This window comes from Lagopus muta, chromosome 16, assembly GCF_023343835.1.
Source record: "Lagopus muta isolate bLagMut1 chromosome 16, bLagMut1 primary, whole genome shotgun sequence".
Classification (NCBI taxonomy): Eukaryota; Metazoa; Chordata; class Aves; order Galliformes; family Phasianidae; genus Lagopus; species Lagopus muta.
The window spans coordinates 7,231,527-7,254,925 of NC_064448.1; the positions used below are offsets into that span (position 1 = coordinate 7,231,527).

At 43.6% G+C, this 23,399-nt stretch overlaps 2 protein-coding genes across 2 annotated transcripts; both read left to right on the forward strand.

Annotated features, from left to right (window-relative positions):
• The first annotated feature begins 4,834 nt into the window (after window positions 1–4,834).
• On the forward strand, window positions 4,835–17,167 carry ZNFX1 (zinc finger NFX1-type containing 1). Its single transcript, XM_048962481.1, has 14 exons — window positions 4,835–5,030; window positions 5,286–7,664; window positions 8,256–8,387; window positions 8,702–8,850; window positions 9,060–9,203; window positions 9,693–9,810; window positions 10,042–10,304; window positions 10,442–10,581; window positions 10,904–11,058; window positions 11,693–11,838; window positions 12,214–12,324; window positions 13,016–13,111; window positions 14,050–17,006; window positions 17,108–17,167. Exons 1-13 carry the CDS (start codon window positions 4,976–4,978, stop codon window positions 16,480–16,482), a joined length of 6,321 nt encoding a protein of 2,106 aa, XP_048818438.1. The 5' UTR covers window positions 4,835–4,975; the 3' UTR covers window positions 16,483–17,006; window positions 17,108–17,167.
• Window positions 16,947–23,393, forward strand: CCNDBP1 (cyclin D1 binding protein 1). The gene is made up of 11 exons (XM_048963582.1): window positions 16,947–17,013; window positions 17,108–17,167; window positions 17,711–17,790; window positions 18,474–18,555; window positions 18,955–19,051; window positions 20,069–20,142; window positions 20,445–20,521; window positions 20,980–21,233; window positions 21,761–21,821; window positions 22,854–22,900; window positions 23,285–23,393. The coding sequence occupies exons 1-11, from the start codon at window positions 16,947–16,949 to the stop codon at window positions 23,391–23,393; spliced, it is 1,008 nt and encodes a 335-aa protein (XP_048819539.1).
• The last annotated feature ends 6 nt before the right edge of the window (window positions 23,394–23,399 follow it).

Consider the following 23,399-nt stretch of genomic DNA (forward strand, 5'->3'; position numbering starts at 1 on the left):
GTAAACAAGTTTGCAACATTTTCCAAGAAAGCACAATGATCTAATCTCTTTATTTCCCTCTCAAAGGATCTCTAGCTTTGATATTTGTGATGAAAATTGATGAGTTTTCTAGTGTAGTGGTGGATACGTCTGCAACTGGGGGTCAGTTTAGTGGGAGGGAAAAACAAACAGAACAAAAAACTTCTTAAAATGAAATATCTGTCCAAGAAAAACAAGGGAGAAAATGTAGCTAGCTTGATGGTAGTTTAACAACCAAACCAATGCATGTGCATTTGGTACGACTGCCCTCAGTAATATTAACACACAGTGATGTAAGTGGTATTCATGGTTAGAGCCTTCTGCTTGGTGCATCTGAACTCCTGCTTCATGATCCTAACTTGTGTCAGAAAGAAACAATTCTCTGAGGAAAGGGAAAAAAGGAGGCGAGTCATGGCAGTACTATATTTCTTGAATCATCAGAATATCAAACAACCTCATTTTTGTTAATCTGAAGTCTGTGTCTGACCTCTGAACATAGCTTGCATCTTTCTGTGCTGTTACGTAAAAAAATCAGTGCAGGATACATTTGGATTGACAGTGCTATCATGTTAGAATTGTGCTGATGACCACAGGACAAGTAGCCTCGCTCTGAGCAGTTTTCTCAGATGCAGCAGAAGAAAGCATTTGTTCTGTTGCTTAGGTGTCTTAACCTAGTTTTTAGGTTTTCTGCCAGCTTGTTGTAGTTCTATGTTCTTATACTAACAACAAAGAGGAGCATTCCAGCGCCTAAAAGGCTCTTGTCTCTATTTAGTGTTTGTGTGATAAAGAGGGCATAGGGCCTATTTTGAGCCTTTATTTGTCAAGAAGATAAATGCACATCGTTGAGAACAGACAGAAGTATCATCCCACAGTCAAAACTTTGTAAGCACTGAGACTTGAAAGATGCCTTCGCCAAAGCATGATGATGTAGTTGCTACTATGGATGGCAAATGAAAAATGAATAAGCGTGAGGGACTCATTTATTGGTGGGTTCGTGTACGTATTCACAGTTAACATCTTGGATACTGAGGAGCTATTCCAGGAATCACTCATCTGATTTTCATGTTTGCTTTCTGTCACAGCTCCAGTGCTCTGCCTGTCATGTTGTAAGGGAACGAAGGGAAGAAGCTGGCAAAAATGCCAGGCAATGCAGCCACTCAGCTGCCGGTCTTCCTGACAAACAGCTCTGCTCATGCATTTCCTCACTAGAACTGCAGCGGCAAAGAGGTCAGCATCGACTCTGTATCTGCAGTGACACAACTTTGAACAGTGACAGCAGTGTCCTGCTCTGTGGTGAAGGAGCTGGTACCTCAGATGTGCAAAGGCCTCTGGAGAGCTTTAGGGATGCCATGGCTGTGGTGTAAGAGGGCAGGAGGAGGGGCTGTGTGAGGAGGGAGAGGAGGGCCCTGCACTGTGGGAGGTGAGTGGCTGCAGGGCTGTGGTTGTGCCGTGCAAAATTCCACAGGGATAGATCTAATTTTTCTTTCCATTCTTTTCCATTTTCTTCCCCTTCAGACTTCAAAGTGTCTGAGGAAAAGATGGGTATATACAATTTTTGTGGCACGTCCAGATCTTCCTTTCCTCACTGCCATTTGGGAGAGAAAGATTTTTTATACAAATTACTTTATAGCCACAGTGTTCTTAAGGAACGTAGCTGAACATTCCTTATTATCTTCATTTGCACCCTCAAAACATTGCATGATCTTGGACATCCAAAACAAGGAACAACTGCTGACCCCACAGTGTGGGCCACGAGCTGTGCTCAGTGCTGTGGCATGTGGGTGGCAGGTGGCCCCAATGGCCCCAGCAGCCCCAGTGGCTGTAATGGTCCTGATGGCCCTAATGGCTCCTCACAGCACTGCCATCTCTGCTTTACTTTTGAGCCTTTTATCGAGGATGTCACACAGTCTGCTCCAGAACCCCAGTCCTGCCCTGTGCTTACACTCTCACAGATCTACCCAGGATTTATCTCCACGTGCAAGGTATTTGATCCTGCAGTTTAACTTCAACTTGATAGAATGGGAACTTCCTTTCATGAGAAGTACCATTTAGATAGTTGTGAATGTTGTTAGAACAGCAAGTAATGTGAAAACATTGTTACTCTGTTTCAGTTCAGTGTGTTGCTTCTAATGGCACAGATGCCATCTTGCTGCAAACATTGGAAGGGCAAGCTTCTTAGCAATTTAAAGACAGTGGATTTGATGGACAGAGGTAGCCATTACAATTCTGGGATCATCTTTAATAGTAAATTTTTAACTAGAAAGGACAGAATTGGTTGCATGTTCTGTTCCATGACTTCAAAGCTGGAAAGTGTTACATGTCATAAGGAAGGCTGGAAAAAAATTAATCATTAATCTGTACTGCAGTTTTGTCATATAATGTCATCTTTTATCAGCTTGGCTTCCAGACAGCTGTAGGTTGTAGTCCAGTGAACACTTTCAGAGTAAGGATCACTAAGATTGCAGCATCTGTTAAAATACAGTCTGTGAGTACAGTTATGTGACATGGGGACTTCAACAGTCCTTCAGGTTCAGCAGTCCTTTGACCTGCTTGTTCCATGCAGTGCAGTTTTCTGTCTCCCTCTGTTGTGCTGGTAAAACTGTGAGACTCTGGTATATCTGAATCAATGAAAAGATCAAGAGTAGAAAAGCAACTCCTTTCCTTTAGTACTATTTCTACCCTGGCTTATGTCAGTGGTTGGATCTCCTGTGCACGCATATGAAGAGTTGTATCAGTGCAACTGACGGGGTTGCAAACCATTAGCTCAGGAGAGTATGTTGTGAGAAGTGATTTATGGGGACTTGTGCAAAGTTCTCTTCTCATATAATTACACTGAAAGTGACATTCCAACAAAGCAGGCGTAGCACTCACCGCTAAGCTAAGGAAACATTCTCAAATACTGCAGTGAGGAGCGGATTTAAAGGAGTATTGTGTATGGAAGACACTGGATGTGATTCAGAACCTGTACCGCAAGGCCAAGAGCCCTACCTACTTCCAGCATTTCAGAGCTATTGGCTAATTCAATGTGAAACCAGAGCAACAAGGAAAATCCATATGTTATCAGATGCTCGACTCACAAATAAGTTCATAAACATAAGATCTCAATGGCTGGAGTTGTATGCCACATGATTGACCACTGTGCAAATGTACAGCAGTGTTGTATGGGCATTCAAATTTATATAGAAATAACTCAAGGAGCGGTGCTAAAAGCAGAAATATAGGCAAGCTAGAGTATGGAATGGGATTTAAAGTTTGTTCCAGAACTCTTTGAAGTCAAAGAAAGAGTCAAAGACTCTGTTTTCAGCTCGAGGTTATCCCAAATTGTTATACAGATTATACTTCTAGGTCTAGATATTTATTAAAAAGTGCACTGGAAAAGAATTCCCAAGATCAATTTAATATTGCCAGTGAGCCATATATGTATTTTAGGCATCTCTCCTACTGACTAATTCTGCAAGGCTATGTCCTTCAGCTTCCAAGGCCCAGTTGCAGAACTAGGTTTTTTATTGTCTAAAGATGTGTTTTAGTTTAACCCAATTTGAAGTACAAAGACCTGGAGCACTATTTTTGGTGAAGTATGCAAATAATTATGTACATGAATGGCTTATCAATCTCAGTGGCCATTTGTAGTCATGCGCATTGGAGGCAGATGTCCCGACAGGTATTGCTTTTGTGACCCATAGGATTTGCATTCAGATAGCCTTGTTTACTGAGTTAGCAAATGGGGGGGGGAGGACTGTTGGTTTTGTTTGTTTGTTTGCTTTCTCCAGTAAAAAAAATAAGGTGGAAATAGTTCATCATTCATTTTGGAGAACTGCAAGTCTATTCAGAGCAGTCAGGAAAGCTGCGAGCAGGTTTACTTCTTTCAAAATCACTCCAAGGGCATGAATTATTTTAACATCTTTGTCTTCTTTCTGCCTTGGCTTTGTAAAAAATGTGCTTATTGATGTATTATAAACAGAAGCATGTTTTCTCCATTCTTAAAGGTGTTACATATTTGCATCTGAACAATACATTGTGTACTTCTTAAATTTTCATGCAGGCCTCCTACGTGACTTCTTGAATAGAGGACCAGCTGACAGCACAGGAATGCCTCAGCCTGTGTACTGTGCCCGATGCAAATATCATACAAACATCATATGTAGAGATATTTCTAATTCTGTAAAGCACAGTTAGTTGAGACAGGTTTAGGTTCATTTTTTGTTACTCTTGTTTACCACCTACAGTTTCCTTTCCAGTGCAATGAGATGCTCTGCTTAAGACCATATAGAGCTCTAATTACTATTGGCAATCTGCAGTCCTTTGTGCTGTCAAAGAAATAATGATGCTAACGGATGATACAGCAAGCACTCAATAGTGGTTTTATGTCCAACAATTCGACTTTACTTGGGTGGATTAAATGTCTGATGGAGCTGAGAGAATACACTGGTGAAACATTATTGCACAAAGGAAATTATTGCTGAGCTTCCCAGGGAGTCATAGTAAATATGAAATTATTTTAAAGGCTATTTTTGCCATTCAGTATTTATTAAAGTAACAAAAATGAAAGTACAAATTATCCTTTCAGAAACACTTTACAACAGCAGTGTCAGCATGCCAGTAGCTGTGGAAATGCGTCAGCTCCTACGGGTAGGCGACAACAGCCTTATGTCAGTCTGCCATATAGCAGCTGCTACTGCAGAAGGAGGGAGAGGGTACGGATGCTGCCTCTACGGAAAAGGGCTCCGGCTCCGGGGAGGGATGGGAAGCGATAGTGGGGCGGGTATCTGCCCGGCGGTGGGGCGGAGCGGCCGCCGTGAGACACCGCCTGTCGGGCGTGCGGGCGGAGTTTACGGGGAACTGGAAAGTGAAACTTTTCGTGGGGAGAGCGTAGGTGGGGCTGGGTTGGGCGTTGAGCTGCGCACAGCGGAGCAGCGGACGGTGGAGCGGCGTCCTCGCCCCGCGGAGCTCCGCAGAGATGGACGGCGCTGGGCATAAGCCCCTGTTCCGGCAGCCCCGCGCTGCGGGGAGAGGTGAGGGCCGGCCGCGGAGCAGCGGGCTGCTGGGGAACGGGTTGGCACGGGGGAACCCCTCCTTCCCTGCGGTACGGCTCGAGTCTGTGCTCCTACATTTCCCTATTCATCCCCTTCTCGGAGCCCGGGAGGCTCAACAGCAGTGTCTTTGCCAAAATGCTCACGCTGTTGAGAGGCGGGTTAATCTGGTCCATCATCGTTAACAAGTGCTTGGGGTTTTTTGTGTCTTTTTTTTTTTTTTTTTTAAACACTTAGATCATCCGGATATTGGGTTTATACAGAGAGGCAGAAGCGGAATAAATACTGTGTCAGGCCAGACTAATAAAGCAGTACGTCAGGCAGGGGAAGATCCTCAAGCCAGTAATTATACTCTTCTACTTGGGAAAAGAGAGGAGAGTTTTGTTGGCAATAGAACATTCTTCAATCAAGGAAGAAGAAATCAGGATGGATCAGTCACCAGGGCAGCAACAAGACATCGGAAAGAGCAGGAGAATGATGGAAGGGGAAGAAGGCATCAAGGGGGACAAGCACATGAGAGAGCCAGGGGGTCCCAGAATGTGCAAGGAAATGAGAGTAGAGGAAGGAACTACCAAGGGGGACAAGCACATGAGCGAGCCAGGGGGTCCCAGAATGTGCAAGGAAATGAGAGTAGAGGAAGGAACTACCAAGGGGGACAAGCACATGAGCGAGCCAGGGGGTCCCAGAATGTGCAAGGAAATGAGAGTAGAGGAAGGAACTATCAAGGGGGACAAGCACATGAGAGAGCCAGGGGGTCCCAGAATGTGCAAGGAAATGAGAGTAGAGGAAGGAACTACCAAGGGGGACAAGCACATGAGAGAGCCAGGGGGTCCCAGAATGTGCAAGGAAATGAGCGTAAAGGAAAGCAGTATGAAGGTGGACAAGCACAAGGGAGAGCCAGAGGACTGTGGAATGAACAAAATGATGAATCTGGGGGAAGAAGATACCAAGGTGGGCAGGGACACGAGAAGGTCAGAAGGCCCTGGAATGAGCAAGAAAATGAAGGTAGGGGAAAAAGGTATCAAGGTGGACAGGTCCAGGAAGATGCTAGAGGGCCAAGGAACAGACAGGAAATTGAAATTAAGGGAAGGAGGATGCAGCCTGCAGGGAATCCTCATTTCAACCAGAACTCTACCCCAGCTGGCACCCAGCTTAGTGATCAGCCTCAGCAAGTTAAAAAGGTTGGCTACAAATTCCTAGAAAGTCTCCTCCAAAAAGACTCTTCTGAAGTTGTCATCACACTTGCTTCGAGTTCAGGTTTGAAGGAACTTCTTTCCCAAACAGCTATGAAACCCAGTTTCCTTGAGCTCATTTGTCAGGTGCTTCGAAAAGCATGCAGCTCCCGGATGGATAGACAAAGTGTCCAGCAGCTTCTTGGAATGGTAAAGGAGTCCAACTTTCTTAAGATCTGTCTGCCACAGTATGTGTCTGATATGGTCACAGAGGCAGTCCCTGCTGTACGACATCAATATCCTGAACATATTGGCAACATCATCTTGCTTCTTCAAGATCTGATCAGTATTTTCCCATCTAGCTCTGTGCAGAAAATCTCCATGCTCTTGACAATCTTGCCAGCATCTATAAATGCTCTGAGAGCTTCTGGTGTGCAGATCACGGAAGAAGCAGAGAAGAACCTAAATAAAGTCCAGATGCTTGTGCAGCACCTCCAGGAGAAGAGACGTGAAGGCACACTGAGAGCTGATAACTACACTCTCATGGAGCCTCAGGCTGACGGCCAAGAAGAAACCTATCGCACAATGACCATTTATCCAACCTATGATGAGTTACACCACGATGTGAAACCTTTTCTACGTCCCAATATTGTTTCTGGAAGATATGAGAGCACCAACATTTATCTTGACACCCATTTCCGGCTTTTGAGAGAAGATTTTATAAAACCCTTAAGGGAAGGTATCTTGGATCTTCTGCAAAGCTTTGAGGATAGAAGTTTGAGAAAAAAAAGATTTGATGACATCAGGATCTACTTTGATACACGGATTATTACCCCTCTCTGCTCCCCATCTGGTGTTGTTTACAAGGTCCAGTTTGATATAAACCCACTGAAGTTTGTGAGATGGCAGAATTCCAAACGGTTGCTATATGGATCCCTTGTCTGCATGTCCAGAGATCACTTTGAAACGTGCCTTTTTGCTACTGTTTCTGAGCGAGATAATGCAGAACTTGCTAAAGGGATGGTACAGCTCAGTTTCAATGCACAGAGCCGAGCACTGCTAGCAGAGGTTCAGCCTTCAGACTCCTTCCTCATGGTAGAGACGACTGCCTACTTTGAGGCTTATCGACACGTGTTAGAAGGGCTACAGGAAATTCAGGAAGAAGATATTCCATTCCAGAAGTACATAGTGGAATGTGATGTACAGGTGAAGAAGCCAGCATACCTGACAATGGATACTAAATACAACTTTGCACCTTTGATGGAAGATACCCTGTCAGATGAAGAGATACATGTTGATGGTTTGAGAAGGCAAAACATCCAAGTTCTAAATCCCGATCGGTGGCCTTCAATGGAAACCTTGGGATTAGATGAGTCCCAGATGCAGGCATTGAATCTTGCACTCACCAAGGAGCTGGCTATTATCCAAGGACCTCCTGGAACTGGTGAGAAACATTTGCTTTAATTCTCATTTTATAGAGTTCTCTGTGAAGTTCAGGGAAGTTCGTTTAAGGAAACTAAGTCCAGAGAAAGTCAGCAGTGCTGTGTCCAGTGCATTAGTCCCATGCCTAGCTGATGCTTTAGTAGCACAGTTATTGTAAGCTACTGGGAAGAATGTTAAAATATTCTGAAATATCCGTATCTGACCTTACACATTGCTATTTGGTTGCCTATAGGCACCAAATGCACTGTTGGCACTGCTTGCTTATAGGAATGAAAATGTATCAACTATTTGATAGCACAGAACCTGTTGCTGTGCAGCACCTCTGTTAACTTTCACAGCATTCTAGAGCATGAAGATGTTTAGCCCTGATCCTTTGTATGAATAAAGCATTTCAAGAGTAATTGCAATTGTTTATAAATGGCACCTAAACTTAACAAGCACTACTGCCTGTATTCTACCAGTATATGGGTATTTTATGTGCAGCAAAGTATCGTGTTAAGCTGGTGTTAGTGACTTGAGGGAAGCAGTGGCAGGGAGAACTTGCATGTCGAGGGTGCATTACTCTTTTTCTGATTCTGAGCTTGTTTTTCAGGGAAGACTTACGTGGGTTTGAAGATTGTTCAGGCCCTCCTGACTAATAAGGATGTGTGGCAAAGGACTGATCAGAATTCTCCCATCCTTGTAGTCTGCTACACTAACCATGCACTGGATCAGTTCTTAGAAGGTAAGAGTATCTGATAAGTAGCATGTGAGGGAAATGAGGGAAGAGGGCAGAAATTATACTGTAACTCTTGCTCTGTCCTACCCTCTGCCATGGTGACCTGCTCTGTGGCTTTTTCTAGTGACTCTAGCCTGTTGATGCACAGTGAGGGGGGAGGGAAGGGAAGAAAAACAAAATATGACCTTCAGTCATAGCAATCCAGTGTAGGATGTGCACCCTTATCCTGAAAAAGAAAAAAAAGAAAAAAGAAAAAAACAACAATAACAAAACCACCAGAATTTGCCTCTGCAGTACTACAATTTCTCTCTCATTCCCAGGAATATACACGTTCCAAAAACGTGGGATGGTGCGTGTTGGAGGGAGAAGTAGCAGTGAGATCCTAAAACAGTTCACCTTAAAGGAGCTGAGGAAGAAGAGTGAGTTCCGACACAACTTGCCAATGCATCTCCGCAGAGCTTATGTGAATGTACGTGTAGAGTTCACTGGAAATGATGGTATTGGGCTGCCTGTCCATGGGAGAAACTGACTTTCTCTACAGCTGCTCTTTCACCTTGTCTTTGACACCAACGTCAGTCTTTTTATTGTTCTTTATGCATGTTATCAGTTTCTTGTCCTCCTGTTTCTGAACTTTGTTCATCTGTATATGACTTTGTTCATCTGTACATCTCTGAGCAGATAACATGTGACATGAAACGTGCTGAGGAGGAGCTCCATAAAGGAGCAAAGCTCTTAGAGTGTACAACATATGGAGTGCTGCATGAGCGCCACTTGGAAGCATTCATTGCCCCCCAGCACTGGGACAGTCTGAAGAGTGGTCTGGTAAGAGTTGCCTTTTCTGTCAGTCAAGCTATGAATCATAGCTTTGAGTCAAGCTTTTTTACTTGACTTTATGAGTCAAGTATGCTCTGTAAGTGTATGCTTACTGCCTTTTTAAAAATGAATCAGTTTCCTCAGATATGCTTCCTTTAGCCTCATTCAGCCTGTACAAGAGTAAGAGTGAAGGGTGAGCTGTGCCTAAGTGACAGTAGTCACTAGACTTGGCAGAGAAGTGGAGTTAAAATCTGTGACTTTAAACTGCAGAGATTTTAAGTGATCCTTGTCAATATAAAAATACAAGTGCTCAAATGAATGCTTTAAACTGAAGGGAAGGAGGAATGCTGTTTTTGAAGATGTGAGGTTGCCTAGACTTTCTGGCCATGGAAGTTACTTGGGGGACTTGTTCCTAGTTGCCCTATGCTTCAAGGTGCTGCTTTATCATCATCCTAAACCTGAACTGGAACATTTATTGATTTATTTCCTTTATATTAGGATGATGATGAGTTTTACTACAGTACTTCACAACACTCAATGATTCTGGAGTGGCTGGGCCTTGGTTTTACTGCCTTCACCCAGAGTGCTGCAAGGAATATAGACGCTGAGTATCTAGGTAAATAGAAAAACAAAGCAAGCAAAAAATCATTTATTTTCCACAGGCATTTGCCAAGCAGTGCATGCATGCCAGAAAACAGACACTGCTAGTTAACAGAGGCTGGAAGATGCATGACACTGTAAGGCAATGGAAAGATTAACCTTAATTTTCACATGGTGATCTGACTACTGTATTGTGATTTTGCTAGAGTGGCTGTGACTCCCTGCATCTAACTGGTGAATCTCACAGGTGGTCAGCAGGAGGAAAGAGAGGAGGAGCAGGAAAGTGAATCAGAAGAAGAGCTATTGGAGATCCTAGAGGAGGCTGACCTGATTCAAGCTGATAGAGTGATTGAGGATGAGGACTCAGCAAAGCCTCAAAGGAGGAAGGAGGAAGAGGACAGGGAAGTTCATGAACTAGCCAGTATGATGTTGGCTATGAAGCTGGAGAATGAGGAAGCAGCAGCAGAATGGAATGAGGAAGAACCACAACAGAAGTCTGCACAGTGGGAGGTAACTGTATACATTAGCATACTATGGTTCTGCTTGTCTGTGTAAGGAATAATTTGGGTGAGCTAATATAGAAATACAAAATAATATTTGTGCTGTAATTGCTTATTATGGAGTGGCGTGGGTTTTTTCCCCCCCAGATATCTTCTTCTCAGAGGAAGAAAATGAAACATAAGATGAAAGCTGAGCTCCATAAATTGAATGCAATGTCTGAGGCAGAGGCCTATGCTATTCAGGATCTGTGGCAACTTGACATGAACTCCCGCTGGAGGCTTTACAGGTGACAAAGATATTTTATGGGGTTTGTCAAGCAAGGGTGTCAGGGACTGTCAGAGCTCAAACACTTTCTTGCAGGACAAGGTTTTTTATGCATACGTGTTCAGCTTGTTATCTAAAAAACTTATTCCTTTAAGATATTTGGTTTTACCCTGCCTGCATTGGCAGGGCAGTATTGTCATCTTCACTGTGTGCGCTGGGGACTGAGTACAGATGCTAGTCATGTCTTTCACAAAGGGCAAAGAAGTTGAACTGAATCCACTTTGAACTTTTGGATCACTGTTCTGTTCTCCTTTCTGTGGGTACTAATGTCTTTTTCTTCTCAGGCTTTGGTTGCAGGCCTATCAGGGGCTTATTCGACGGAAGATTCTTCAACACGAACAGCAGTACCAGGCAGCAGCTGAAAGGCTAGCGGAACTGAGGATGCAAGAAGATCTCTGCATTCTGAAGGAGGCCATAGTTGTGGGGATGACAACTACAGGTGTGAAGCATTTGGGGACCAAGCCAGTGTTAAAGGGCCTTGCTGTTACAGGCTTGCTATCCTGTGCTGCGTGACAGACTGGGTCAGGCTCCAAGTTAATCTGCAGCCTTCTTCATTTCTGACTCCCTTTGTAAACATGGCTATTGCAGAAACAAGTTTTCAGTTTGCACAAGCAGTTTTTTATTTACTTTTTAGCAGTATTCTTCTAATATTAATGCTCAATTTCTTGGGCCTGAGTTAAATGCTATTCATTTCTGCACTGCTTTCTCCACATCAGCTTTTGGTGAGCAGAGGTACAATAAGTCTAGTAGTATGAGTCTTTGGAGAGGTAGTTTGGGGGTTTACTTGTGTGTTAATCAGTGTGTTCATTAGGTATCCTGTGTTTGAAAAGAGTCAATAATGGGCCAAGGTGAGCATAGGACTCTAATCCTTCCCTAACAACTTCCTGCATAGAAGCCATCTTTGGCACTGGTGCTGTTTTAAAACCCATATTCTAAGACTAAGCTTTTTGGAATTTTGGAAAGTACCCCAGACTTTTCTGGAACACAGTTTAACCCTTTTCTGAAAACTTTATCATGCTGCCTCTGTGTAATTGCATTTACTAAGGCTTATCTTCTTATCTGTCTTTGTCCAGGTGCTGCCAAATACCGTCAGATCTTGCAGAAAGTAGAGCCACAAATTGTAATTGTGGAAGAGGCAGCAGAAGTGCTTGAGGCTCACACTATTACTACTCTTAGTAAAGCCTGCCAGCATCTCATCCTCATTGGAGATCACCAGCAGGTAATATTCGTGACAGATGCCTCTGACTTTTGTGCAAATCAAGTAGAACCTTTTTACCAAACACCAAACGTGAAGGGTTGCCAAAATATACTGCTCACCAGTCTCCATGGATACCACAGGTGCTGTCTCCTTTGGTTATAGAGTAGAGTTCCTGTGGGATTTATCCTTTAGTTTACTGAAGGACACAATTTGACGTGTGCTTGAATCCACTTTAGTTAACACAGCACCCAACTTTGCTGTTTAGCACTTCTGCAAGAATCATGTCTCTGGCCTTTTGACTGGAAACCAGTAATAGAAAGAGATTAATAGGAAAAAAATATCTTACTAATACATAGGATTAATGCTGTAAAAATACTCCTATCCCTTCTTTTTCAGCTGCAGCCTAGTGCCAATGTTTATGACCTGGCAAAGAACTTCAATCTGGAAGTGTCTCTCTTTGAACGACTGGTGAAAGTTGATTTCCCCTTTGTATGCCTAAAATACCAAGTAAGGAACAGATATAAAACATTCTTTATTGCATTTGTACTTAGGTTGTTTAAAATTTATAGTACATTTAAGCTTTTATATTTCTACTCATAGAGTAGTCTAAAATAAAAGAATGTGCTACTTCATTCCTGAAAAGAATGGTCAGAGCTACCAAACTGAAATCGTATGTTATGTCTATATGTCTGATTTATTCAGTTATGTGACTCACAGCACTGTGGTTCTCCTAGTTCTTAGAGCAACAAACATGACCTATTGAGGCATATAAAATTGTTCCAGGACTGTGGAGGCTGACAGCAAATCTTTTTGGGCTGCTTCCTGTTAAACTGCTCCAACCATTATTTCTTGGTACCTGGAGAAGTTAATTCTACCTCCAGCAGTCCTATAGTAAAACAGCCTGAAAGAGTTGGCTAGAATGAGGTGTAAGCTCTTATTCTCTAGAATGCTTTTGTTCTTAGATTTGCACTGAAACTAGCATTCTTATTACAACAGCCTTGCTAAATGTTACTGGGCTACCACTCACCTGTGATAGCTGGTAGTGGCAGCAGGGCTGGGATGGGAGATGTTGCCTTCTCAAGTCTTACTGAAAGTCACCCTTGTATTCAACAATGACATGTACAATAGAAAAACAGATTCTTAGCAGGGAAACAGGGTGCTCCTTCCTCAAGACCAATAGATCTGCTTTGTGTTTCAGCACCGCATGCGTCCTGAAATTGCCCAGCTTCTCAGTCCTCATATTTACCAGAATCTGGAAAACCATCCTTCAGTCTTGAAGTATGAGAACATAAAAGTGAGTTTTCAGTAGTCCAAGCACTTTTTCTTGCCCCATTACTGGTTAAAATAAGTTTCTGTAAAATGCAGTGTTAAAGGATTTAAACTTCTCACATCAGATTTAGCTACTGAAATTAATACCTGATCCAGGGAAATGCGGGATATAGAATTAGGCAAGTAATCTGTAGTTCTTCTGGTATTGCTGATCGTAGACATTGGAAATTGATCCAATATTGATGATTTATTAAAAGAACAGTGAAAAATGGAAAAAGGATTAAAAAAAAAATTAGGAAATTGAAAATTAGGAATAAATATTGAGACTTGAGGCATAATTTGTGTAGTTCTAGTGTAAGACAGATGACTTTGTTATTGGAATCCTGCTCTGGAGAGTTCTTTGTTTGAGCACTTTATCAGTATACAGCTGGAGCTGGTGAGTGATGGAGTCCCTAATGTTTGAAGCCTTCTTCATGGAAAGTCAGGCCTTCTTGCCTTTTTCCTCTTTCCACTGCAGCGATGGAGATGGGATTTTTGCTATTCAGTTTTAGGCAAGTGCTAAACTGTGCACTGTTTCACAACTTGAATGTAAAATAGAATGAAAGTAAAATAGAACTGTGGTGATTTGGAAAATGTTAGTAGAACCAAATTTTTGATTTTGCAAAACCAGAAAATGTATTGTAAAAATAACTCAGAAAAAGGTGAGGAATACAATCATCCACGGGGCCTGATGTCATGTTAAGATAATGAAATGTCCCTAATAAGCTGAAATACCATTAACATGTTTAGTCACTTCTGATGAATATGTTACAGACATCAAAAGAAATTGGCCCAGTGTGCACTAGCCACATATTGCATGCTCCTTTAGCAGAGCAGCCATTTTAGTGGATAGTCAGGAACATGGAAACAGGCTGTAGTGACAAGTAGAATTCTGTTTCTAAGAATCTCTTTCTCTTGTTTCAGGGGGTCTTATCTAACCTTTTCTTTGTGGAGCATGACTTTCCTGAGCAAGTCATCCAGGAAGGGAGAAGCCATCAGAACATACACGAGGCACAGTTTGTGGTGGAACTTTGCAAATACTTCTTGTGTCAGGATTATCAACCTTCTCAGATCACCATTCTCACTACCTACACTGGGCAGCTTTTCTGTCTACGCAAGCTCATGCCAGCCAAGACTTTTGCAGGTGTGAAGGTTTATGTAGTGGATAAGTACCAGGGAGAGGAGAATGATATTATTTTGCTGTCACTTGTGCGGAGTAACAAAGAGGAGAGAATTGGGTTCTTGCAGATCTCTAATCGGATATGTGTAGCCCTATCCAGAGCTAAGAAAGGTCTGTACTGTATTGGAAATATGAAAATGATGGGCAAGGTTCCTCTCTGGAGCAAGATCATTCACACACTGAGAGAGAAAGGTAACATTGGCCGCTCACTGACGCTTTGCTGTCAAAATCACCCTGAGACCATGACTCTCGTATCTACAGCAGCAGACTTCAGCAAAGTCCCAGAAGGAGGCTGTATTCAACCCTGTGAATTTAGGTTGGACTGTGGACATGTTTGCACAAGAGCATGCCACCCATATGATGTACAGCACAAAAAGTATCAGTGTCTGAAGCCTTGTCAGAAGGTGCTTTGTACAGAGGGGCACCGCTGTCCACGCTTATGTTATGAGCCATGTGGACCATGTATGGTAATAGTAGAGAAAATTGTCTCTAAATGTGGTCACCTGCAGATGATGCCATGCTCTTGTCCAGACAGCAAGTTTATTTGCCAAGAACCTTGCCAGAAAAAGTTAAACTGTGGGCATACATGCAACAAATACTGTGGGCAGGAATGTGCTACTCGGTGTCCTGAACTGGTTACAGTCTTCCTGCCATGCGGCCACAGCCAGAAAATTCAGTGTTGGATCGCTGACGAGATGAAACATCAGAAACCTATTGAATGTATGGCTAAGTGTTCTGTCAAACTGGAGTGTGGTCATGAATGCACAGGTTCCTGTCACACCTGCTTTGGAGGAAGATTTCATGAGCCATGTAAGAGCCCATGCAAGCGCTTCTTGATCTGCTCCCACAGGTGTCAGCAGCCTTGTACTACAGAATGCCCTCCCTGTCAGCTTGACTGTCAGAACCACTGTGTCCACAGCAGATGTAAGAAGAAATGCGGAGAGTGCTGTACTCCATGCGCAGAACCATGTGAGTGGCGGTGCCAGCACTACCAGTGTACCAATCTTTGCCATGAACCATGCAATAGGCCTCGATGCAATGTACCATGTACTAAGCTGCTGCGCTGTGGTCATCCTTGTATTGGATTCTGTGGAGAGCCTTGCCCAAAGAAGTGCCTTGTTTGTGACCATGAGGAGGTTACCCAGATCTTTTTTGGCTTTGAGGATGATGAGGATGCACGATTTGTACAGCTTGAAGATTGTGGCCACATCTTTGAGTCTCAGGGCCTTGATCATTATATGGATGAAGATGATGATGTCATCAAGCTGAAGGTGTGCCCTACCTGTCAGACACCAGTCAGAAAGAGTTTGAGATATGGCACCATTGTGAAAAAGCATCTGGTTGACATAGAGAAGGTGAAAGAGAAAATCCAAGGCCCAGCACGGGAAATTGAGTCAAGCAGACAAAGACTGCAGGCTGTGCTCACAAGTAAGAGTGTTCTGAAGAGGAACCTACAAAGTAAGTACCTCATGTTGGAGGATAAACTAAAAGCCTCTGATCTTTCCATAAAGAGCATTGGAGCAATTGAGAATCAGCTTAACTTCTATGAACGTATAGCTGACCTAACCAGTTCCCTTAGCAAAATTGATACAAAAGAGCAAAAAGGGCTGAAAAAGCGCCTAGATGAAGTCCAGGAGTGGCTGGATAAGCCACGCCTCAGTTTTACAAAGCAGGAGCTCATGGATCTGCAGGCTGAGATCCAGAGATTGACCTACCTACACCACCTCTTGTCAAGGTGTAAAGGCACAAGCGGAATGATCACTACGACCCTTGCGACAAGGATTGCCACTTTACGTGGAATCTTGGAAGGGACAAAAAGGTTCACAGAGAAGGAAGAGGCTACAGTAAAAGGTGAGCTGAAGCGCATCGACGCAGCCCTGCCCGTGTCGGGGCTGGGGATCACTGACGCTGAGCGAGTGCAGATTGTCAGCGCTATCGGCTACCCACGTGGTCACTGGTTCAAATGCCAAAATGGGCACGTCTACGTAATTGGGGACTGTGGGGGGGCGATGGAGAGGAGCACGTGCCCCGAATGCCACGCGGTCATCGGGGGCGCAAACCACGCTCTTGACAGCACGAACAGCCTTGCTTCTGAGATGGACGGAGCGACCCACGCAGCCTGGTCCGAGACAGCCAACAACCTGTTCAACTTCCAGGATCTCCACCGCCTGCTGTAGCTGCCTCTCTGGCAACGTTTCTTGCCTCCCCTCCCGTTCCTCGGCTGCTCGCTGCTGCCTGTGTAATCAATAAAACGCACACCTCCGCGCTCCGTGCCAAACCTCGTCCTTCTGTGCAGGGGTAGCGCGCGTAACCAGTAGGGTTTTCCTAAGGGGGCGGAGCCGCTTCTTCTGCACGGCTCTCCGGAAGCGGATGTGGCGTACCGTAGCCGATAGGCAGCCGTGCCGGAAGTTGGTGTGACGTACCGCAGCCGATGGGGAAGCGCTGCCGAAAGCGGATACGGCGTATTGCAGCCGACGGGCTGCCGTGCCGGAAGTCGGTGTGACGTTCTGTAGCCGACGGGAAGCGCTGCCGGAAGCGGATGTGACGTACTGCAGCCGACGGGCTGCCGTGCCGGAAGTTGGTGTGCCGTGCCGCGGCTGACGTCCAGCCGTGCCGGAGCGCGCGGGGTGCTCCTGCAGGCATGGAGGCACGGGAGCTGCTGCAGGAGCTGTGCGGCTCGCTGCGCGCGGTGCTGGCACGGGTCAGAGGTGGGGGTCGGGGCCGGGCTGGGGCAGAAACGGACGTCGGGCCAGAAGTTGGGCCGGCTTTCCGCAGGCTGAGACCTTTTGTCTGCATTTACAGAGGGCGAACCGGGCGAAGGCCGTGAGCCGTTTGAGCCTCCGCGGTTCTGGGACGCGCTAGGTACGGGCCGGGGAGCGGGCTGGCACCGAGGGTACCGTGCTGGGCTTGGCCGCCGGGTGGGGTAGAGGCGTTGGGCCGCGGCTGGACTGGTCCGCAGCAGAGCAGTGAGCTGCAGGTGGAATCCCCGGCAAACGGGTCTTCAGCCGGGGGTTTTGCACTCCCTCTCGGCTCTAGTCCCGCTGGTGTTGTAAAGTAGTAAAGAGTGTAGTTGTAAAAGCTGTTTCATGTTTTTAAAGCATTTGATCTCTTAAAGCCTTATGGAACGTTCTAGTGAAGGTGCTGGAGCAGATGGATGTGGGTGTGGACAGCAGCACCAGCTAAGTAAAAAGCTGGCAGTGATCACATGTCTTATACATGCAGTGTGTGTGGCGCAAAAGCTACAGGGAAATTTTCTTTTGCAGTGTAATTTAGTTCATGTTTTTTTCATGCTCAGAAATAAGAAATAGTGGTGGCTGAGAAGACACTGCTAATCTACTTACACCATTCTGCTGGCATTTACCTGAGAGGATTTCTAATTTCTTTTTCCCACAATATCCTGTCTAGGTCAAGCATTCAAGGCAACATCACAGGAAGCTACAAAGCTTAGTCTAGCATTCTCGAGGCCTCCGCTGCCTTCTGCAGAGGTTAGTAAAAACCTCCCACAGAACTGGAAATTGCTGTCTGTGGGAGAACTTTGAGGTATCTCCCAGTTCATTTGACTAAAACAAAGTTATTGGAGTCAGCATAAAAAAGGTACAATTCATGTGAATTGTTTCGTTTTTTTTTTTTAATGTGTATTAATCAAATTCAAGAATTGCCTTGAAAACTAATTTATGTAAGTTAGGAGATGTTTTCTTAGATCTTTTTTCTTGAGCTTCTGTAACTGATTGCTGATGAAGATGAGATATTGGGCTGTATAGATCTTTTCTCTTAACAATGAATGGTGTTAAGTTTTCTGTTAATTAAGAGAATATTAACACTATATGTTTGAGGAAGGATAAAATAAGCACCTCGATTTGAGAATAATTAAGCTGTTTTTTCCTCTCTTCACCTTCCTTGAACCAGGGTGTGGTGGTCATACAGCGTATATCAACTCCTGATATATACAGTGAGCTTGCAGCTCTAGCAAATTATCCTCTTCTGTGCTTTTAGGTTTCATAGAAACATACCGTCTCTTCTTGTTGTTTGTTTCTCCGTTATTGTAATCATGACTGTTCTTCCTTTTTCTTACAAATAATGTAGACTTAAATGATTTCTTTTGAGGATTTCTAAATGCACTGTAGCCGTGTGATGTTCCTAGTTAATCCTTCTGCCTACCCATTTTCAGAATTGTCAAAAGCTGAGTGAAGATGTCCAAAATGCCATTCTTGCAGTTGCCACAGTGTACTACTGGCTCCCCAAGGGCCAAGGTGAGAGAGTGATGGCAGGACAGTTCTTTCACCACGATGTAAAGAAACCTGGTATTTCACAGCATCATAGATTTGGTCTACACAGGAAAACAAGTTAACGTCAGCAATGTCTTGTCAGCTATTCTATAGACTTGCAGCATGATTGTGAATGAATTTGGCAATTTACTTTTGGTGATTTACATCTATCAATAAATGATAGTATAGGAAGTGGTATAGTTTATCAACCATTCCTGTTTATAAAGTGTTGAAATCTCCATCTAAAGTCTTTTAGAACTTTAGAATTTAGGCAATATATATTGTTTCTCTAACTTTATTTATACTGTGTGTTTTTGCAAGTCTGTCTATTCATCTATGTTAGTTTTTTCCCTCTTAGAAACATACTTGCTGTTTCTCAACCAGGTACTACACTTCGGAAGATGGTACGAGATGCTACCACTGAAGTATTGGAGGGAATGATCCAGCTCACAGAAACAATTCTTATTTCTCCATTGGGAAGGTAGTACTTTTTCAGCAAGAAGAAAAGTTGCAAATATACTCACTAAGGAGCAGCAAGTGTAGACTGCAGTCATAAGGGAAGTGGGAAGGCAGGAACTGAGCATTGTTATCAGGCAGGTAAAGGCAGCAGACTCACCGACAAGGGACCTGTCCTCCAATATCTGATTGAACAGAACAGTGCTGGTGTTGACATCTGTCAAGCCCATAGCAGCAGTGTCAAACTGTAACAACAAAATAAGAATTGGGTTTGGAAAGTTTAATGGCATCACACGCCATCCAGTGGTTGCCCAGCTCATCCATTGCAATTAGTTGGGTCTGAGGTCAAGCCATAAGTCAAGACAGCAGGTCTGGATTCAGGTTGGAATCAAGGAATCAACACCAGGGACAAATGTGGCTGCAACACAGCTGTGATGTAGCATGAGCAGGACCTAGTGAGAGACCCTTGGTAAAAGCATATCCTATGGTAAGGAAGAGCTGGGTCTCACTTCTAGCATTCTTCAAGTGCATCTGCTTAGGTAGAGAAGAGATTTTTCATCCTGTCTGTGGCAAGGAAAAATGCTGGAAGTGGGATTTCCATGATGGTGCTTGATACTATTTATACTGTTTGGCAATTCTTGCTTGTGAAGGGAATGGTGATGGTAATTGTGTGACTCTGTAGCTAGTTAGTGGACCACAGTCTTTCAGGGGAAATATTATGCAGCCTCTGTATTTACTGATTAATTCCATTCTCTCTAGGCAGAGATCAGCTGTCTCTTCTGATTTTGATAAATACTGAAAGTTAAAAAATAACATCTAAGGACCTTGAGAGGTCTTTGTAAGAAACTCCTGCTTCTTTTTCCAACTAGTAACTAAACTCAGTAGGATTTATGAAAGCATCTCATGCTTTGTGTGGCTGTGAAATACCAGTGACAAGCTAGTTTGCCATTTTCTCAGCTGAGCCCCTTATAGTGTGCACAAAAATAAAACAGCCTAGCAGGGTATAGTGTTACTCTAACTTTGAGAGCCTGTTTTGTTTCAGCTCATCTCAGGAGCAACTTATATCAACTGGTGGTGTGTGGGAGGCATGTGAGCAAGTGTCCAGCCTGCCACGAGGTGAGTACTGTGTATGCAGACCAATGGAACTAGGATGTGTGATCTCAAAATATTGGTAACGCTTGAGAGGGGCATTTTAGGCAGTACAGTGGAGGCTTACTCATTCCTCTAAACCCTGCTGTTCTCTGAAGTGTGGAAATCTGCTCTGATTATTTGTAAAGCAATACAGTACAGCTCTGAGCTTTGCAAAAAATTTGATCCTATGATCTCAAGATCTAATGGCTGCAAGTATAGGTGAATGTTGGTGCAAGCAGATTTGAATCACTGCAGTGCTACAGTTTTCTTTACTTTTCCTTTTACAGATAACCAGGCAGCAGTTGTGTCTGCTCTGTCTGCATTTCTAGGTGTGGTCAAGGATGCTGTGGAAGAGATGGAAAATGTAAGGACACCCTTAAGTTACTGAGGAACCTGCAGTGATTTCTCTGAAAGAACACAAGGATTGTTTAATATACAGGCTTTGATTTAGATAGGTTCTACTATGAGCAAGAGCATCTTATGCCTGTATCTTACTGAGGTTTTTAAACCTGGATCTGGTTTAGCTTACGTAGAGCTTCATGGAAGCTATGTTCTAAACTGTGTTTGTGGTTTTAGGTTGATGTAAGAATGGGACTGTTTGCCAGGTTCTTGCAGTTTGCCAAATTGAACAGGAGTCAGTATTTAGTTTTTCTTAATCCAGTCTTACTGGAGTGAACAGAGCCTGGCAGCAGAGATGCCTGGTTGAAGAGAGGTTCCTCCACAAATTATTTGTGTGATTTTTAGACCATGTTTTACTTATGCTCCTGGATATTGCTGGAATGGATGTTAGGCTATAGGTTTTCAATGCATCTGTGTTCTCAGGCTCTGGTGGAAGAACGAGACCCCTACAGTGATATCATAGAAGACGAGGAGCTCGGCTTTCGGGGTAACAGAGATACCTATTGGTCAGAAGCTGACCGGAAGTTGCTTGGCTCCTGCATGGGATTAATGAAGGCTTCTAAAGCTTGCCTAAAGAAGGTCTTGAGTGTAGTGAAGGCTTATGGGAAAGCTGACTCTCCAGAGCAGATTGCTCAGCTGGATGACCTTGCAGACATTGCTAATGAGATCAGTCCAAGGTAAGCAACCTCCTGAACTGTGTTTGTGGTTTTAAGTTGATGTAAGAATGGGACTATCTGCCAGGTTCTTGCAGTTTGCTCTATTGAACTGGAGTCATTGATTAGTTTTTCTTACTGGAATTAACAGAATCTGGCAGCCAAAATGCTTCTTTGTGCTTCAGAGTAGTCCCTGTTTTACTTGAGGTCTAGAATACAGACTGGAAAAACCTTTCTGATACTTAAGCTGTGGCCAGGTGGTGGAAACAAATATGAAGACTGTTATATCATAGGCTGTTGAGAGTTTTGCATGTCAGGAAAGGAACATGTGCTGCTGCTTAGAGTGGAGTTGTGACTATGACTAGAAATAAGGTGAGAGTTGCACACAGACGCCTGAGGAGGCGTTGTGAAGTGTTCCATGGGTATAACCAATGCTGTCTCCTTGTCATGCCATACTTGACTTGCATTGAGGGTGGATATAGGATTTGACCAGAATCTGTGGATTGTGCAGCTGGGTTTTTTGTCCATTGCACCCCTGTCTTCTATTCTAGTGTTGATGAGCTGGCACTGAGCATGTACCCACCTATGAACCATCTGGCCGTGCGACTCAATGTAAGTTTTTGCAGCCTGCATGTGGATCTATTCACTTGGCTGTAAAGAAGGGGAGGAAATTGAATTTGGGGAATTACGTCTTTCAGAGAGAGGATTTACTGCTGTCTCTATAATAAGTCCTTATGGATGAAGAATCTTTTGGTTCTCTTGTACACTTAGCTACCTTCAGGTGGAAGTGTATTCTTCATCTTTACTTCAGGGAAGAGGATGTCTTCTCTTGTGTTGGCTCTAAAGTATGATCCATAGAGATGTCCAATGACGTTACTCAGGAAAGTGAGATCTAGGGCTGCCAGTGTACTATGCATCTACTTTTTCTCTCTGGGCAATTTAGATTTGTTCAAATAAAGTGATCTTAATTCAAGAAATAAATTAAAAATCCTCACAGCATCGTTGAGCACATGCTTCATTTAAGTGAAAAAAGTTGCTCAGAAAGGCACTGGAATCTCCATCTTTGGAGATACTCAAAATCTCTAGGGGTCAAGGCTCTGAGCAAGCTGACTGAACTCTTAGATTTGCCTTGGTTTGAGCAGGAGGTTGCACTCAGGTGTCTTCCAGGGCTCCCTTCCAACCTAGATAAGTATATACTTTCTCATACCTGAAATGTTTAATTCTGGTTTCATACGTTCACGAGTGGCTTGAAATTTTTTTTCTTATGGTGTATTGCCTACTATCAATTTGCAATACAGTCAGTCACTTAAAACTTCATGCCTTTTTGTTCTAATAGATTTATTTTTTTAAAGAAAAACAAAAACAAAAACAAACCCACCAACATTTTAAAGTATAATTTAAGAAACATTTTTCTTTATTTTTACCTGTCCCAGACAGCGACAGATTTGGAGATAATCCCACCATGCCAGTGTTAGGTGACTTCCTTTTGCATCAGAGTCTTTGGCAGTTTTACTTATTCTTGGCTACATTAATCATCTCTGCACCTCCCCTTTCTTTCCAGTTAATGCTGGGTTCCCCCCCCTCCCCCCCCCATTTTTTTTTTCCCATGTTTAGCTTACTTATTTCCCTTTTCTTTCTTTGTAGGCTGCTAAATTGGCCTCAGTATTAAAGAAAGTCTTAGAGATTACAAAGTGAGTATGAGTTACAATTTATGAGCATGTGTTTGCTGCTGTGAAGGTTAATATCTCTACCTCCTGTCAAAGATGATTCACTTGTAGACAGCAAATGCTGTCATACTGGAGTAATTCTGATGTTACCCAGACACAACGCAATAGGAAGAGGATGGCAGGAATGAAAGAGGTTACTGCTGAAGATGGACGTATGTGTCAAGGTTTGAAACTAGAGATAAGGATGTGGGTTCTTCCTTGTTCAAGCACTGTGGGGTTACAGAAGTCCTATTTTAATACTGTAGTAATTCAGCACTTCACAATACCAATGTGTTGGGGGGATTTTTGGATACATAAATATAAAAACCCCCAGGAGGCTTTCCTAATGAATTTCCTCCACTTTTGCAGGACAAGCCATGTATGTCCACCATCAGAAGAAGGCTGGGTGCAGTTTCTAACAGGTGCAGTAGATCACAACATGGACAAAATCAAGAACTTCACACAGGGTGAACTTTAGCTCTTC

Bases quoted from the DNA above. Each gene is read 5' to 3' on its own strand.
- CCNDBP1 (XM_048963582.1), top strand. From the start codon at position 16,947: ATGGAGGCACGGGAGCTGCTGCAGGAGCTGTGCGGCTCGCTGCGCGCG. The intron at 17,014-17,107 runs GTGGGGGTCGGG...CTGCATTTACAG, and splicing joins GGTGCTGGCACGGGTCAGAG to AGGGCGAACCGGGCGAAGGC. The intron at 17,791-18,473 runs GTTAGTAAAAAC...ACCCATTTTCAG, and splicing joins CTCCGCTGCCTTCTGCAGAG to AATTGTCAAAAGCTGAGTGA.
- ZNFX1 (XM_048962481.1), top strand. From the start codon at position 4,976: ATGGACGGCGCTGGGCATAAGCCCCTGTTCCGGCAGCCCCGCGCTGCG. The intron at 11,059-11,692 runs GTGTGAAGCATT...GTCTTTGTCCAG, and splicing joins TGTGGGGATGACAACTACAG to GTGCTGCCAAATACCGTCAG. The intron at 11,839-12,213 runs GTAATATTCGTG...CTTCTTTTTCAG, and splicing joins TCATTGGAGATCACCAGCAG to CTGCAGCCTAGTGCCAATGT.